This window comes from Scleropages formosus, chromosome 13 (genome assembly GCF_900964775.1).
Source record: "Scleropages formosus chromosome 13, fSclFor1.1, whole genome shotgun sequence".
In the NCBI taxonomy this organism is placed as follows: Eukaryota; Metazoa; Chordata; class Actinopteri; order Osteoglossiformes; family Osteoglossidae; genus Scleropages; species Scleropages formosus.
Genome location: NC_041818.1, coordinates 28,777,006 through 28,793,648, shown reverse-complemented (window position 1 = coordinate 28,793,648; position 16,643 = coordinate 28,777,006). Strand labels below are relative to the sequence as shown.

General features: G+C 52.6%; 3 protein-coding genes across 5 annotated transcripts; 1 reads left to right on the top strand and 2 right to left on the bottom strand.

The window, feature by feature from the left end:
• The first annotated feature begins 2,808 nt into the window (after positions 1–2,808).
• Positions 2,809–6,625, top strand: LOC108922901 (E3 ubiquitin-protein ligase TRIM39). Its single transcript, XM_029257689.1, has 11 exons — positions 2,809–2,850; positions 3,038–3,181; positions 3,391–3,486; positions 3,872–3,880; positions 4,545–4,676; positions 4,931–5,050; positions 5,265–5,393; positions 5,692–5,743; positions 5,848–5,874; positions 5,976–6,002; positions 6,093–6,625. The coding sequence occupies exons 1-11, from the start codon at positions 2,809–2,811 to the stop codon at positions 6,623–6,625; spliced, it is 1,311 nt and encodes a 436-aa protein (XP_029113522.1).
• A 1,173-nt stretch (positions 6,626–7,798) lies between these two features.
• LOC108922880 (C-type lectin domain family 12 member B-like) lies at positions 7,799–11,796 on the bottom strand. 2 transcript variants are annotated; one of them, XM_018733290.2, is made up of 6 exons: positions 11,625–11,796; positions 10,662–10,742; positions 10,154–10,243; positions 8,797–8,957; positions 8,585–8,709; positions 7,799–8,211 (listed from the first exon to the last, which is right to left on the bottom strand). In XM_018733290.2, exons 1-6 carry the CDS (start codon positions 11,677–11,679, stop codon positions 8,031–8,033), a joined length of 693 nt encoding a protein of 230 aa, XP_018588806.1. In that variant the 5' UTR covers positions 11,680–11,796; the 3' UTR covers positions 7,799–8,030. The 2 variants fall into 2 exon arrangements, with proteins under 2 accessions (XP_018588806.1, XP_018588807.1); XM_018733291.2 differs by having other exon boundaries at positions 8,797–8,888.
• Positions 11,797–11,868: 72 nt separating this feature from the next.
• LOC108922902 (uncharacterized) lies at positions 11,869–16,454 on the bottom strand. Of its 2 annotated transcripts, none has more exons than XM_029257155.1 (8): positions 16,346–16,454; positions 15,579–15,769; positions 15,290–15,491; positions 14,638–14,764; positions 14,235–14,497; positions 13,295–13,744; positions 12,839–13,123; positions 11,869–12,643 (listed from the first exon to the last, which is right to left on the bottom strand). In XM_029257155.1, the coding sequence occupies exons 2-8, from the start codon at positions 15,656–15,658 to the stop codon at positions 12,125–12,127; spliced, it is 1,926 nt and encodes a 641-aa protein (XP_029112988.1). In that variant the 5' UTR covers positions 15,659–15,769; positions 16,346–16,454; the 3' UTR covers positions 11,869–12,124. The 2 variants fall into 2 exon arrangements, with proteins under 2 accessions (XP_029112988.1, XP_018588830.2); XM_018733314.2 differs by having other exon boundaries at positions 16,103–16,431.
• Positions 16,455–16,643: the final 189 nt, after the last annotated feature.

Sequence of the window (16,643 nt, the reverse complement as noted above, 5' to 3'; positions counted from 1 at the left end):
TCCTCAATCCCAATGCTTCCGGGATAGGCTCCGAACCACTGCAGTCCTAACTCGGAGGAGAGGTTGTTGATGATGGGTGGATAGGGTTCCCTGCTGGTGAAATGAAAAGTGGTGCAGAACCTCAAGTTCTCCTTCTAAAAACTTTGCATTAGGGTCATTGGCTTCCTAGAGCGAGGGACTACAGCATTAAAGTCGAATCTGGCTTCACTGTCCAACGAGTGGATTCTGAGCTTGCACAGCATTTACGGCATTTATTCAGCGTTCAGACTTTCTCGCCCATGAAAACAAATAGTTTTGTTCTGACAGAGCTGAAGATGCCCTTCAGTCTTTGGGAGCTAGGCTATGAGGCAGAAGACCCCTGGGTTCCACTCGAGGAGTCTGGTCAAATAAAATGCAGGATGAACAGAAGGTCCCCATGACCAGAACTGTTCCAAAATTCCCGAGCACCTGATTTTGACATGGAATAGCAGCTCCTGAGATTTCCTTCCCAAATCATTACATCAAGCACATTCCCCTGAGACTCTGATGTGGAATAAGGAAGTGAGAGCTGAGCGGGCCATATCAGCTGCCAGGTTTGATCGGGAAGTTTGGATGATATAATGCTGCTCTCTGCAAGTTACTGAGCTCATAATTGAGGGAGGAGGATCACTAGTTCTGTTAATCTTCACAGAGCTCCTTGTTTTAAGAGATATGCGCTGGCTGTAAATATGGTCACCTGGCAGCAATCAGTCCTCCTTCAGCCCAAATGTGATTGAAAATGGAAAAGCAGGCGATGCTGTGACCTGGTGAGCGAGACCGTAACCAGCTGGCCGGGGCTGTAACCCAGCAGGCGCAACTGTGAGCAGGGCTGCGAGCCAGCGGGTGCACGGGGAAACCAGAGCTGTGAATCTGTTGTGTGTGTGCATGCCTCGCAAAGTGCCACCTGGTGATGAACACACCCATCAACACTGGACTCCTTGCTAGAAATTTTACGCACCTTCCCGGAAACCTGTTGGCGTCACCCTGTCACCTTGCCAACTGGGAATATCGAAACAAGAGTGGAAAAATACAAACTGCGGCAAATGTCAGACATGCCGAATTTCCAAGGAGGGAATTTTTGACTCTAATCGTACGGAGCCCTTGCTTTGCGCTCAGAAATTTTAAGAGTGTGTCCTTTGTTATAAATCTTCTAAAAATGAAAGTACTGTCATTTGTGCTCCTGGTAATAAATTTGCATAGAGTTTTCAGAGGATGTCTTTATTACCCATTTATTGTTACTTTACGGTTCTGTTTTCGGCCACTCATTCTTTGTCTTTTTGTGTTTAATTACACTTCGTGAGTTGGGAGAATGTTAATTGCATTAGAATTTAGGTGATTACACGCACTAAACTGCGAGAGGAAATATATTACGGGAAAGTCGATTCCCACCCTCATTTGTTACCGTAATACTGTAGTAAGCGAAAGGTTGTTCGCCGAGCTGCTCCTTTGGTTCGGCGTCTGACGGACAGGTCGTCGGGAAGCGAACCACTGAAGGACGAAGACATGAGAGTAAAGGTGAACGACGTCCCGTCGTGTGCGTCTCGGGTCACGTGTCGGTAAAAGTGCGTCGCGGGGACCTGGTCCAGAGGCTCCGTTTGCTGAGAAAGGAGGGAGGGAAGCGGCACCAGTGTAAACCGTTACACGTCATCTTATCGCAGGCCATCACCTAGGTAAGATTGGAGGAAGTCATGCCAGGGCGGTATGAAATTGGCGTCATTCACCAGGCCAAAACGCAAGTAAAAGTGCGAGAGGCAGAGTCCGAAGGGCAACGGCCCGTCGGTAAAAGACGCTGCGCAGGGCAGGCGGAGCAGTCGCTCGGCCACAGCCGCTCAGCTGAACACCTGCACACCTGGCCAGGCCTCCTTCGCTCAGGTACCTGAACACACCCGCCTTTTTTCCTGATCAATGCAGCCTTTTGCCTAAATGCCTCTTTTCCAGTTTGCGACCGCTAGAAACGGTGGGGAAACGTCTTTCATTCATCGCGTTACTTTAGCAGAACGACAAAGGGGCTGTTGAGCAGGTGAGTTCACCTGTTAATTATGAATGTTGTTAAGAAGATGGGCCAATAGATTTGTGTCCACAAAGCAGTTAAGGGACTAGTCTGGAAATGCTGAGGGAAGAGCTGGAGTTAAAAATTTAATAAAATCTGGACAAACGAGGAGCACGATTACGCGTACATCGTTACGCAACGCAAGCGTAATACAGAGTACGAGATACGTTGCATAGTCCTTGTACAGACCTCCTAGTATAGACTGTGTGTTCATCGAACTGCAGGTGGACGGAGTTTTTTTAATATTTACCAGGCAGAACTCGCAAAGAGACGATCACATGTGTGGAACAGCTATGTAGCCAAAACTAAGAGGGTAACCTGAGCAGAGGGCAACGCCTCCTGATCACGGTGAAGGGAAGCGACTAGGTGGAGAGACACCGTCGAGCTGGTCGGAGGATTTTGCCGCTGCTAGTTTGGCTTTTTCGCTTCGATTGCGCCGTTTCAGCTTTCACCGCTTTTCGGTGACGCACTTTTGTGAGAATTCATACCGAGGTGGCAAAGGGCAGTAGAACAGTATAAGTAAGCATACTTATAGCTCTATAAAAAGTACTTTGTTACGGTAGCCATTAGTCGACTGTCTTCTTTGATTTTCTTGCCTTATGCCTGTGTTAAAGCGCTCCGTGTCACTGCGTGAGAAGAGCGCTCTATAAAAATGAATTGAATTGAACTGAACAGCACCGTACCTGTGGTTGTTTGAACGGCGCAGGTCACTCGCCGCAGCACGCATGGCCGAGTTCGAAATGAAGAGCATCTTGAAGGACAGGACCCTCAGTAAGTCCCCCGTTTGCGACCAAGACCGTCCTCGTTCTGCGTGCTGATGGCGTCGAGTCCGAATGCTAAGCAGGTTGTGAGGAGCGGTGCATCGTGGCGCTGAGCGCAACAGCACGGCTTTACCGTGGTAGTGAGAGGAGGCTGCGAGCGACTGAGCCAACGTGTCGTTTCCCTCGGACCCCAGAGATGCCCCAGCAGCGCGTGCGGCTGGACGTGTCCACCCAGAGCCACTCGATCGGAGCCGTGCGCTGGACGTTGCCCGAGGAGCAGGTTCAGGTCCACAGTTCGGCCCCCAGCAACCCTGTGCGCTGGAGCACCGGCGCTGCCTCCTCGCGTCTGCAGGTGAGCCCCTCGACTCGTCACCCCTGGCTGCTGGCTGCTTTCGGACACCCCTTAGCCACATCTCTGGGTGTGGCGAGAGGACCGGGGGCTCGGTGCGGGGGAGGGGGGTCCCGTCCTGACTGTGCAGTGCCTTACTCGCCGACCCGTCAGTAACCGGTTCTCTCCGTCCTCGTACCTCCCTCTCTGCTTCCCGTGTCTCCCGTCGGCAGCGCTCGCGGCAGCAGGGCCTGAGGGAGCTGCGCAGCCTGCAGGAGTGTGTTGACTTCATCAAGCAGTGGAAGGAGCAGGTGGAGCAGCTCTGCCAGGTGGGTCTGCGGAAGTGCTCTGTCCCTCTGTCCGTCCGTCCGTTCGTCCCAGGTGGCCCGTAGTGCTTCGGGCCCCAGCAGCAAAACGAGCGGAGGGAAACGGCGTGCGGGACGACACAACGTTATTGCCCTTTTATGGTCCTCTAACAGTAAATGCAATAAAACTAAAGGCATTCGGAGCCACACGACAGTCCGCTTCAGGTCCTGGTGCCGGTGACAAGAGGCCCGATTCAGTCCAAGCCCGTGCAGGTTGTGCACCAAAAACGAACGATTGAACGTCTCGGTGCAGGGCCATTGCGTCCACTTACAGTTTCCCGTTACGGGTCGTGCACTTTGATGCTATGGTGTAAAAACTCTGTAAATTTCCTGTTAATATTTCCATTAGGAGAGTAATGTAGAGAAATCTGTGCCGCTGAATTCCCACCTCTGGCTGCATGGACGTCAGGAAGCTGACTAGTGACTGAGGACAGTTCAGTGACGCTTACCCAGAATCCTCCACCAATTCAAGCGCTCAGACTGTAAACTTGCGGTTGTTCCCCGAAGAACCAGCGTCCCCAGTTCCAGCTTTTATCCAGGTCAATATGCAGTTTTTCCGAAAAGTGCCCCCCTAACGAGATTAGCGCAGTCAGCGAACCCTAATTACCTTGTTTTTCGTACATCCTGAGTGTAAGGACACCTGAGTCGCGAGCCTCACGCAGTCTCGGTTTGCGTGCAAAGACGAGATAAGGATTTAATAGCCTTTGGTCTCGGGGACTTTGATAAGCGCTGTCAAGGGACACCGCAGCACAGCCATCGCTCGCTGATGCAGGAAAACAGTTCATAACCTCATAAGCGGCAGTAATGAAGTTCTTATCACAGTTTACAGCTCGCCGTTACGTCCGTGAGGCCCGATTCCTTGCGGGAAGGGAGGGTCGAGGGTCAGAGCGCTGGGAGATCACCGGGCCACAAGGCTTCGGAGAGGCTCTTTGCTTGGGGAGATGGGGTCACCCGGGGAGACCGAGGGCCAAGGAAGGGGTCTGCGTCGTGACCCGAGCCGCACCTGTGCTCTGTCGTCGTAGGGCACCGGCGACGGAGCGGCTTGGCCCGGCACCAGCGGGCAGCACAGCGCAGACCCTCACGCCGAGCGCAGTCTCGAGGAGAGTCGTAAACTCATCCTTCACTGGGCTAAGGAGCTCAGCAACGTGGACATGGTGAGGCATGCTGGGACTGCAGGAGCAGCAAAAGGGTCACTTTCCAACACTTTGCTACTTTGCTGAGCAGGACCTTTAGCAAACAGGCAGTGTGACATTTGGCCCCGTGTCTGCTTTCTGAGGACATTGTTCAGGGGCGCAGGCAGCACAGGACCCCATTCTGGGGACGTGAACCCACAAAAGTGACACGATAAAGTCTTTAGTCTCTATGCTCTGTGGTCCTCACCACGTCACCATGGCCTTCTGTGCCTCAGCTCTCCAGACAGAGTCCCTGCGCGCAGGACGGAGACCCAGGGGGCAAAGTTGTCGAGGACGGCGAGCTGTTGCAGCAGAGGGTCACCGAGTGGGCCAAGGAGATCCTGGCTGTGTCTGAGGTGAGGGGCCCGAGATGTGTGCGTGTGCCCACGAGAAGGACAACGCATAGATACACTGATCTGTATGAGACGTGGAACCACTGGGCTCTGATTCGGGCGGTGAGATCAACCCATCCACACAACATTAGAATCAGCGCATCCAGATGCTCTGGGCTGTCCTCCTCCGCGGACATGAGCGAGCCTGTCCAACGCGAGAGGTCGTGTCTTTCGGCAGGACTGCGGGGTGCCGGGAGAAGAGCTGGCCCAGCGGCTCCGGCAGCTCGGCCTGAGGAAGAGGAACCTCGTGGGCCTGTTTCCCTTGCTGGAGTTCATCACCTGGTCCTTGCTGAAGGAGGACAGTAAGGTGAGGCACACGTCCGTCCACCTCGTCCGCAAGTCCTTCCATGTCCACAATGGCACATGCACACATCACCAGTCAGGTCGCGGTGAATGTTTTTGAGTCTGAGCTCCAGGCCATTTGTACAGCTGGGTAATTTTACTACAGTTGGAGGTGGGATTTGAACCTCTGACCTTTGAGGCCAAAGGTAGCAACTCTAACTACTGTGGGGAAAAAACCCGTGTTCCATAGTGACACAGCTCAATGACGCCCATTTGAGCGAGACGCGTGCACCGCGACCTAAATGCCTTCTCTTCGCTCACAGGAGCTCATTCCCCAGCTGTGGCTCACAGCCAAGCAGCGCACGTGGAAATCAGGTGAGTCCGGGCACCTGTCTGCATGAGCCGAACCACCATTACAGTAAAGCTCCAGCAAGGGTTCCTCGAACCTTCTAATGGTGCATCTGCTGTCTGCCCGACAGGAACTCCAAGATACATCCCTAATTCAGGTACATTTGCTTGCTTTAAGACGATTTAATGAAGGAAAAAAAGGTTATCATTTCTTGACACCATCTTGGTTTCATCACTTTTCATCACCCCTGTCTTTCAGTGTGGAGCTGGATCTGCAGCGCTGCAGGTAATGATGTTTAACTTCTCAACGAGGATCCTCTGCAGAGAATTGCGGGTTGTGCGAGAAGGCTGACTTATGTTCCCTTTCCTTGCGCAGCGGATGTGTCCCTGGACCCCAAGACCAACCATCCCTGGCTGCTGCTGTCAGATGACCGGAAGCGGGTGCAGGAGGCGCTGAACGAGACCCAGGTGCCCTTCAGCACACAGCGCTTCGACGCCTGGCCCTGCGTCCTGGGCTGGGAGGGCTTCTCCAGCGGCCGCCACTACTGGGAGGTGAGCCTGGCCAACAACGGCTACTGGCGGCTCGGCGTCACCACAGCCTCCTCCAAGAAGCAAGGGCGCTTCGCCATGACTCCGGGCAGCGGCTACTGGGTGCTGTGGCGCAGCACGCGCCAGTTCTACGCCTGCACACAGCCGGAGACGGCGCTGCCCGTGGGCCTGGTGCCTCACAAGGTGGGTGTCTACGTGGACTACGAGGAGGGCCAGATCTCCTTCTACAACGTGGACAAAAAGTCGCACATCTTCACCTTCTCCGACACGTTCCGCGAGAAGCTCTACCCGCTGTTCGCCCCCTTGGATGGGCGAACCCTCATCACCATCTCCTCACCGAGCTCAGGAACCACCATGTGATTGGAAAGTCCAGGTGCAACAAGCGTGACTGAGATGACAGAAGACAAACGGAGAGGAAACCCTGTACGGACTCTGGAGGATGTCGTGGAGAAAAACAGCTATACCTGTATAGTTACCTGGGCAGCAGGTGGCATAGTGGTTAGAGCTGCCGCCCTACAAAGTCAAGATTTGTGGTTAAAACCCACTCCTTCCGTAGCACCTTTGAGTAAGGTACTTATCCTGAATTGATATAGTAAAACATTCGCTGGAAACAGTAATAAGTATTGTATTCATTATCATTCCTTCATTATTGTATTCGTTGTATTTTTCCGAGACGTACGTCGCTTTGGAGAAAAGCATCTGCTAAAAGAGTCAATGTAAATAAATGTAAGTAACTTGTTCTTGTACAAAGCTAACACTAAGTTCTCTTGGAATGAGGCTTAAAAAAAGCTTAAGAAAATAGGATTATTTTAGAAGCCCTGGTACTCAAGCAAATGTACATTTCAGAAATGTTGAAAATCCTCATACCTTCTGGGTCACATATTGCAGAGTGCGGGAAGGATATAGGAAGTTCACACTGGCGTTTTGCAGCTGTTATATCCTTACAGCCTTTTTGTCTCTTTCCACTCTCTCTAAGTGATATATTGCACAGTTGTATGTATTTTTTCTGACACACTGCGACAGTCACGTTTGTCACTCTTAACTGTAGATGAGTATTAAGTTTTCCACAAAGCTGACAAGGAGCCTTCGCCGATTTTCAACAGGGGGAAACCGAAGCTCCAACTGCAACAGAATCAATGGAACTGTAATCTGGAAGGCAAATCCACTGACTCTGATCTTGTTAACATAGTAGACAGCTAGAGAACTACTGCATGAGATGTAAATGTGCCAATAAAAGTGTAGGTGGAACCAATGGTACCAAAGGTGGCTGCAAAGATACTATGTACTATGAACTTACTCCTCCGCACCACATTAGCAGCGTGAGACGTGGCAGCGTTCCAGTCAGGGACACAACCTGCACTGACCTTCCGCCACTGGGTTGAGGGGGGAGTCCCTGTAGCTCCACTTCCTTGTCAGTATCATAAAGCAATGAACCAAGAAACAGCTCGGAAAACAAGACAAGGAAAGACACACAAACACACACACATTTCACAGTGTATTCAAGAAAGAAGCAATACAAGCTTCTGGGGAAAGCAGTGCGTAAAAAGAGCTGGGAACGGGTTTGAACGAGAGCAACGGAATAAGCAGTAGTCCAGGGGCTCTGTTCCACCTCAGCTGTGCAGCATGATCTGCTTGTCCAAAACCCCACAATGAGCAAGGAAGCGAGTGTCTGCTGAGCACTCAGGGTGTTACCATCCAACTCCCGTCTAAGTTCAGTTGAACTTGTGCACGGCAGCGCAATGAGTCCCACGTCTCACACACACAGTCAGGGTGACCTGGGGGCCATTGGAGGGCCAGGGCTGGAGCTGGGGGCTGCCAGATGGCGTCTGACTGCAGGCCTCTCGCACACCCAGGGCCCGACCGCCTCGCAGTTGACAGCAAACAGACTCCCGTCTCCCCTGACGTCAACACAGTCCCTCTGGTCAGAGTTCCACTGCACACTGGGCCTAGAAGACAACGCGACAAGCGTCACGGTCACACAAAGCCATCACACGGGCAGAAGCACCACCTCATTCTGCATGTTCCTACAGCGCAGCAGGCTCATCTACTAGAGGTGTGAAAAACAACAGGCGACACCGGAGACAGCAGTGCTCAGCTGGGAGTTCACACGTTTCCAAACTACAGTGTGGCATCCTGCTGAGCTCTTCTCTGCCTATTTTTCCTGGTTCCTCAAAAACAGACATCCATCCAACAGACAGAGCCGTTCACTCACAGCTACTGCACCTTTAATGGTTACTTTATGACGGGTCTAAGAACCACACTTAACGTGTGCTGTTATTCGTGGACAAGCAGTCCCCAGAGGTGAAAACCGTGACTCACAGAGCGCGATCGCGGTGGAGGCTCCCGTCCTGCCAGAGCCACCGGTCCTCCTCGGCACTGTCTGTCAGACCGACCCACGGGAACTGTGGCAGCGCCAATGTCCTCATCTCTGCCTGGATGAACTCCTGAAGGAAACGGGGGCTCTGCCTATCAAGGCCGTGTGTATTTCAGTGTCTTCCCTTTCCCTTCTCGCTGGCCCTGGCTCCACTCACCATCTCTCGGAGATCATCGATGACAGCCAGGCTGGCATCCCACTGCATGCAGAACTGGGCGCTTTCGTTCCAGGTGCGGGCCCCCTCCCGTCCTGCAGAAAAGTAGTAGCAGCGGGTCTCGTAGCAGGACCATGGTGGCGGACAGTGTGTACACATCTCCTCTGGAGGGTCAGAGGACAAGTGTGAGGTTATCTTTTCAACTGCATCTTCAAACCGCATTGAATCTAATTTGAAATTATAAAAATAAAAATGTCGTCCCACGAACTTCTGCTCAATGCCGACTGTTGACCGATTCATCCCATAAACATGTGCAACATTCCTCGCCGTGTTGCTGATCACAAACACCCAGGAACAGCTGACATGCTGTAAACACTACGGAAGTGAGTTAAATTAAGGTGGTTCCACAGTCCTATTCTGTTTAGGTGTAATTTGCTGCCATCGATTTACTTTGATACAAAGAAGAATTTAATGAAACAGAGAAGTGATGAAAGGGCTCTTAAAAATAAACAGACAACATCTTCAAAACTTCATAATTCCACCATTGGTAATATGAGGATTGAGGCTATATAGGCTGCAGTAAAGATTTTATATGGTGCGCATCTGGGTTTAGCTTTACGATTGCACATAAATAAGGAGGGAATAAGAAAACCAGTTTTATTCATGAAAAGTTACAGAGCTAAATTTAGCTCATTTGTAGTGTAACATAAATACAAAACAATGGCACCCAGTAAGTGCTGCTCAGACATATTCAGTATGAAAGTGATGCTGTATGTTCCCGTGCATTTGTCCATTTTCCCATCTACTGAGACTGACTGCTAAGTTCAATCATCCACTTAAGATGTCGAATGGCGTTAAGCTCCTCAACAATTTATTGGAACAATGTGTCATTAAAATGGTTGCACAGACTTAGCTGATGCTCCTCTCCCTCCTCTCTTATAAGGAATTAATAATCAGAACTGAATTTACATAACGATACCATAATGTAATGTTTTGATTTACTGAAGAATTACTCAAGTATACACACACACACTTTCTGAAACCGCTTGTCCCGAGCGGGGTCGCAGCGAGCTGGAGCCTAACTCGGCAACACAGGGTGCAAGACTGGAGGGGGAGGGGACACACCCAGAGCAGGATGCCAGTCTGTCACAAGGCACCCCAAGCAGAGCAGGACCCGGCCAAACCCACTGCACCACCGCATCCCCCCCCGAAGTATACAATTAAATTAAATATATTGAACAACTGGTCCCTTTTTTAAGAGAGCAAGGGAATCGTCTCTGCCCTTCCATAGGCTAAAGCCAAACAATGTGTGATCTGCCCACTGCTGAGCCCTGGTCCCTGCACCGAGTTCCTCGCGCACCTTGGGTGGCATTGAGCAGGACTGCCGTGGCGTTGAGGTGGGCATGGCAATGCGCCAGGTGCTCCTGCTTCCGTGCGGCCAGCTTCAAGACTGCAGTGAACAAAACACACATGGCCAGGAGGCATCTCAGGTCAAGACGTATGCAGGATCGGAAAACAATTACTGCAATGACCTGGTGACTCCGGACCGGAGTGAATAAACTAAGGCCAAAAAGGCTTGTGTAACGGCAAGGGCAACTCAGGGGCTTTTCTGTGAATTACCCATGAACACGAGACGTTGCTCACAGCAATACTAAATATTCTTGCCTGCAGGTATAATAGCAAAAATTATACATGTCTCATCGTTTACAAAGGTGTTTGCGGTTACTGTCGCAGTAACATCTTCAGAAGCGTTTGCAAATGTTGGAGGAGGAAGCAAAGCTACTCTCTTTGCAGCAGGCTAGTGCACATGGCAGCAGTCTGAGTAGAGTATGGCCTGGAGGAGCACGCCGTAAAGACAAGTGACTTACAGAAGAAAGCCACAGTGAGCAGGAGCCCCTTGGTGAGAGTCACAGCGGCCAGCAGACACACCACCCTTCTGCACCAGCCACCTGAGCAAGACAGAACAGAAAGGTGACAATCATGGTAAGAGCCCACTGAGCCACAGTACTGGGAATCACCTTTTCACTCACGCCCTTCAGTCTTTGACCCGCTGTTAGCAACGTGAGACACAAATCTGAAGGCCAAAAACTTACACATATATTTATGCGAGAGGCAGATGCTTTTCTCCAAGTGACACATTTACATTTATTAATTTGGGTGGCACTCTCCTCCAAAGCAACTTACAATGATAAGTTACCTATTTATACAACTGAGTAATTTTACTGGAGCAATTCAGGGCAAGTACCTTGCTGAAGAGTACTACTGCTGGAGAGGGGGATTCAAACCTGCAACCTTTGAGTCCAAATCCAGCAGCTCTAACCACTATACTATCTGCTACCCCCCCACAGAAGTGGATCCATAAAAAAAGAGGACAAAGGGAAAGGTAAGCAGAGATTTAGATAAATAACATTATTGAGTAACAGCACATGTTTATTGCCACTACGGCAGTGTTTGGGATCAAAGCCTAATAGACAGCGCCCAGTAAATACTGCTGCTCTCACTCCATCCTGAGTACAAATAATTGACAGTGAGGTACCTGCTGCAGGTTTGAATCCCACCTCCTGCTGTAGTGGCCTTGATCGAGGTACTGACCCCAAACTTCCACAGGGCAAAAAAAAAATAAAAAAATTTTAAAAAAATCACCCTGCTGTATAAATGTGTAAATCACTGTAAGTAGTAAGACGTTGCTGGTCACTTTGCAGAAAAGCATCAGACAGATAGATAAATAAAAAATAAGGAAAACAAGTCAAATGACCTCCAGTTAACGGACCCACAATTGCCTCTGGTGAACAGATGCTCTGCTTCCTGGAATAAAAGAATGGCACAAATACCTGGCTGGATGTCAGCAGCACCTGGGAGGCCAAACTGGTGTTCTGGTCGTGCCATTTTGCCATGTTCTCAATGGCTCCCTGTCTATCTCCGTTTTGTCCTCCACCAGTCCTGAAGGGGTCTGTTCATGTGAGACACCTTCTCTCAGCCCTCCCTCCTGCCGGTCAACACTTCCCTTCAAGCTCAACGCCAACGAAGCATCTTTGGGCAAACGTGTGAAAACACTCATTCTCAGGATTCCCCAAGTTAAAAAAAAGAGTTTCCTTTATTTTGAGGGCAACAAGAAAAAAGCCGTTCTCTGTAAAGAGTTGAGCAGTTCAAAAATGAGGAAATGTGCAATAGCCGTTTGCTATTTTAACATCAAGCTGCTTTACCACCAAACAAAACCGTTTCTGCCAGACACAGAAATACACGCATGGCACCGACACTATCGACTTCACCGACGTGCAACTGTCACAGAAAGACCTTCTACATTCTGGTAGTGCCTTCAGGCCACGTGCTGTTAGTGGAGACCCATGGGTTGGTGCAGGAGGCAGGCCAGGTAGCAGCACACCTCCCAGGCACGGTCCAGCTGGGAGGCCGAGTTGTACGGGTGCACCGCCCTCAGGTACCGGAACGTCAGCACTTTGTCCGTCAGGCTGCGCACGCTGAGCACTTCCCGGGAGGGCACAGAGGACGCCACGGGGGACGACAGGAAGGACGGCAGGTCCGGCAGAGGGGTCTCAGGGCCATGGGGCTCGGCCACCCGGCTCTCCAAGTCTTCCAGGCGTACGGAGCTGGCGAAGCCCAGGAAGCCCTCAGGAGAAACCAAAGCGCAGCCGCGGTGCCGGGACAGGAAGCGGTAGGGCTCAGCCGAGTGGGACGCCCCCGACCTGCCCGCTGCACGTTGCCGCTCCCGGGACGGGGTGTCGAACAGCAGCTCGGAGCAGTCCAGCACGGTTAGCGTGCGTCCCGTCCCCACGTGTAGCGGGTGCTGGGGCTGAAAGCAGCTGACGTAGTGCTGACTGCAGCGCACGGGGATCTGGCACCAGAGGAGAGGAGGAGAAAGAGTTGAACACTACTGCGCTGTTGTACACCGCAAACGTGTATCTTGCCTCCATACCACAAGGGCAAACTGTACAGACCTCAGTGGTGTCCTTTATTCCTGGTGAAAACACAGTAGAATGCTACACATGGATGTGACAGCCCAGCCCAGCCCCCCTGTCCTGCTGCGCACCTGCCGGAGCTTCCTCTGCAGCAGCTCCATCCAGTGCACCCAGAGACGCGACACCGTCGACTCGGCCACACGGAAGCGGAAGGCCAGGTCCTGGAGAAGGAGGCCCAGCCGCAGACGGATCAGCACCAGCAGCAGCTGGTCCTCAGGGCTGAGCAGTGTGGGGGCACCCCCTGCACTGCGGTACAAACCCCCTGCCTTCCATCTCATTGACTCGCCACTCTCGTCTTCGCTGCCCTCGCCCATGGAAAACACGGCACTTTCCACCAGGTCTGCAGGCTCCAGCTCCTGAAAAGGTTCAAACAAAGTAATTGGCTCTCAGATAACCTACTGTACTACAGCACCCCGACCCCCACATATAAGGACAGCCAAGTTGCAAGACAGCCTACTGAAACAAGGAGTTTTATAGCTTCTCACAAAAACCACAGTCAAGCAGCTTTCGAGGCCCAAACACATTACCATTGTCTGGGGGTCAGGCAAGTCAGCAGTGTCCTGCAGGAGGTCCCCCTCCCGCAGAACCTCCCCTTCATCCCCGGTGTCCGCCTCCATCTTGACTTCCGCATCCCAGTCCAGCCCTGCCTCATCCCCGCCTTGCAGGAAGCCAAGGAAGGCCCTGAAGCGGGAGTAGGAGTGGAAGCCTGTGTAGAAGCGAAGCCACTTGGGGGGGGCGCGGCTCAGGGTGCGAGCGCTGAGTAGATTTGGCCGAGCCACCGGCTGCCGCTGCTCCCGCATCTGGGTGCCCAAGGAGAGCATGGCTTCCGCGCTGGCTCGCACCTGCTGCCGGGCCTGCCGCAGCTCCTCCAGGATGGCGCCTGCCTCCAGGCGCTCGTGCTGCAGCTGCTCCTCCAGAGCACGGATGCGGGAGTCGTGGGCCGTGGTGAGGGCGGCTGTCTCCCACTCCCACTGCGTCTGTGGGCAGAGGCAAACAGAGCTGAGGGCCACATTATCGCAGTACGCAACGTGGTAGCTGCCCTCAACACAGAGAGCCTCCAATTTAAATGCGCTAGAGAGGAGACCTGCTGTCTTACACACAAGTGAGTGGCTCCAGTAAATGGGACTAACAGACAAACCATGAGAAACAAAAGATTATCCAATGGTTCCTGCTAAACATGTAACCTTCAGTAGGGCTTGAAATCGCAACAACTGCAGACCCAATTTTACACATTGAATATAGAGCGGGACGTTTCCCCATACATGGGGGTTTCAGTTTCAGTCGGTGTCCGCACTGGAATGCTCTGCACATGAGAGCATGCTGGCGTGGGTCTTCTCCTCATGTCCATCAGCCAGCTGAGCCCTTCATCCATATTGCTGTACTGAGCTGTTGACTCAAATATTAATCTACTTTTTTGCAAAATAAGGAATAAATGATGTGACAGAACACAAGAGGAGCAGCTCTCACTTTCCTCCTCAGCAGCAGCTTGTCCTTCCCCTCTATGGCCTTCTGAAGGCTGAGGAGAGCTTGCTCCTGTCGGTGCTGGTCGGCCGCCAGGCCTCGCACCATGGCGCACAGCCGGTCGGGGTCGCTCGGGACGGGCAGGTCACCGTGGTCGTTCTGGAAGCCCCGCTGACTCCGCACCCCCAGCTGCACCTGGCGCACCGTGTCGCTGACCAGCTCCATGAGCTCTGCTGCCAAGGCCAGGTCACTCAAACCGGCCGGGGAGTCTGGGACCAGAACACAGCATCAGCGACGCTTGCTTACTAAACCAGACTGAACATATTCCACTGGCCAGAAGAACGGCTCCACCACAACCGCAGTACAGGAAACTGCGGGAGGAGAGCCCCCGGCTAGGCCCAGCACTCACCTGAACTCCGCTCTGTCGTCGGTTCATCCTGTTCCTCTGTGCTGCCACTCATCCTTCTCGACCCGTCACCGCCCTTGGGACCTTTGCCACCCTCCTTCCTCCACTGCACCTCCATCTTGCCTCCTCTCTGAGGGTCAGATACCACGCAGGCTATCATTGCACCTGTACTTCAGCAGCAGACGGGATGCGAGTAGAAGTCAGCAGCTCAAGCCACTGCACCACCCAGTGCCCCCTGTAAAGAGCTACTTTTAAGTGATGTTATGGGAGAGCTTTTCAAAAAAGCCTTTGAAAGAACCTTGCTGGTGGTCTGAAGGGTGCTGCTCTGTCTGCAAGGGGCTTGAAGAGCAAATGTGGCTCTTTGCATGGATTTGCAGGCTAAGCAAGCAGCCCTTTCACCGTGCCATGCAAGTGGCCCTGAGGGACAGGAGAATCACATTCCACATGGCACAGTGATATCATGTGCAACGGGGAGGAGTGCAGCTCCTCGTTTCACTCACAGAAGCGGAAGAGACAAACTATACACTCCATCGAGTGCCCCAGTACGAATACGAGCGCCGTCGATACACTCGCCAGCCGTCGCGACGCCACAGCCCAGAGCATCAGCGTTACGCACAGGTTCGAAGAGGGTGCGCCGGCAAGAAGGCACCGGTACCTTCCACTTGCGGAAGTCGAAGACGGTGGGCACCGCGTCGTCACGCAGCCGCACCGTCTGCCCCGTGCGGTCAAACATGTCGGGGGCAAAGTGGCGGCTGCACAGCACGCTGTTCTTGGTGGGGGCCCACAGCTGCCGGTCCCTGCTCTGTCTGCGCAGGGCCGCACACCAACGCAGGCGCCTCGCGGGCTCCTTGGGGAACCTGCAACGGACGTAGGGTTCGGGTCGTTCACTCTGCGTCTGCGCATCCAGAGCGGCGGCGGCGGCGCGACAGGTGTCAGGGATCGACCTGTGGAAGGTTACGCCCTGCTTCAAGGTGTCCGCGCTCCTCTCCAGAGAGCAGTTGATGGCGGCGCAGCTCGAGGGCATCTCCGTCTTCGACCTCCAGGGTAAACCCGAGAGAGCGGTCCGGGTGCGAGGGCGAGGAGCAGCGACAGAGTCGAGGAGAAAGGCGCCCACTCAGCCTGCCTTACGGAACACCTAGAGGCCCAAGGACAGGAGCCGCAGGCGGCACAGCGTCAGTGTGTCCGGGGCACCAGCGGTAACGTTTACGCATACGCGTACTGCGCCACGCACAAGACACATGAAAATATTGCGCTCGCGACAGCAGTCACCTTCCCGAAGGACTCAAGGAGTAAAGTAAAGCCGTGTGCTTCAGTCAGAGCTTTAGTAACTTTGTTTGTACAAGGAAAAGCACAACTTTCCCCACACACTTGAGTTGAGTTTAAAAACTTAAAAAAGGCACTTGACAGGGCTAAAACAAAGGAATCAAACGTAACACAGCATGCCAAGAAAAGTAAGCAGACAGCCTACACGAGCGAAGAGACGCTGACTGATGAAGTTCTTCCTCGAAGTCATTAAGTGACGTTAACTTAAACTTTAAGTTAAGTCACGTCAGGACGCGGCAAAAATAAAAGGTAAAGGACCGGGCGTTTTCAGGGAATTCGAGCCGCTCAGTCAGATCATCTCTTCACTGAATAAAGAAACAGAGCGAAGCTTTTTAAGCGCGAACACTCGGGCTATAATGACGATCTAGTACTGTTACAGTGCTGTTACACTGGTGTGAAGAAGTGCTGGAACGAGAGTCCAACCGCGCCTTCACTTCGCTCTCCTGCTTCTCCACCGGCGCAAGATGGCGGGCCAGCTTGAGCCCGATAGTGACGTCACATCCGCGGCGACCGTCGAGCCGCTCCACGCTAGCCAATCGCATTGGTCCGTGTTTAAAATGGCGGGCGGAAGGCGGCGGTGCTGATTTTGAGTGTGCTGTGGCTCGTGCAGCTCTTTGAAAAACTGTTGTAGGCACTTTTGTCCCTGGATGATAAGACTAATAAATCGTGCTTTGAATTAGTTAAAC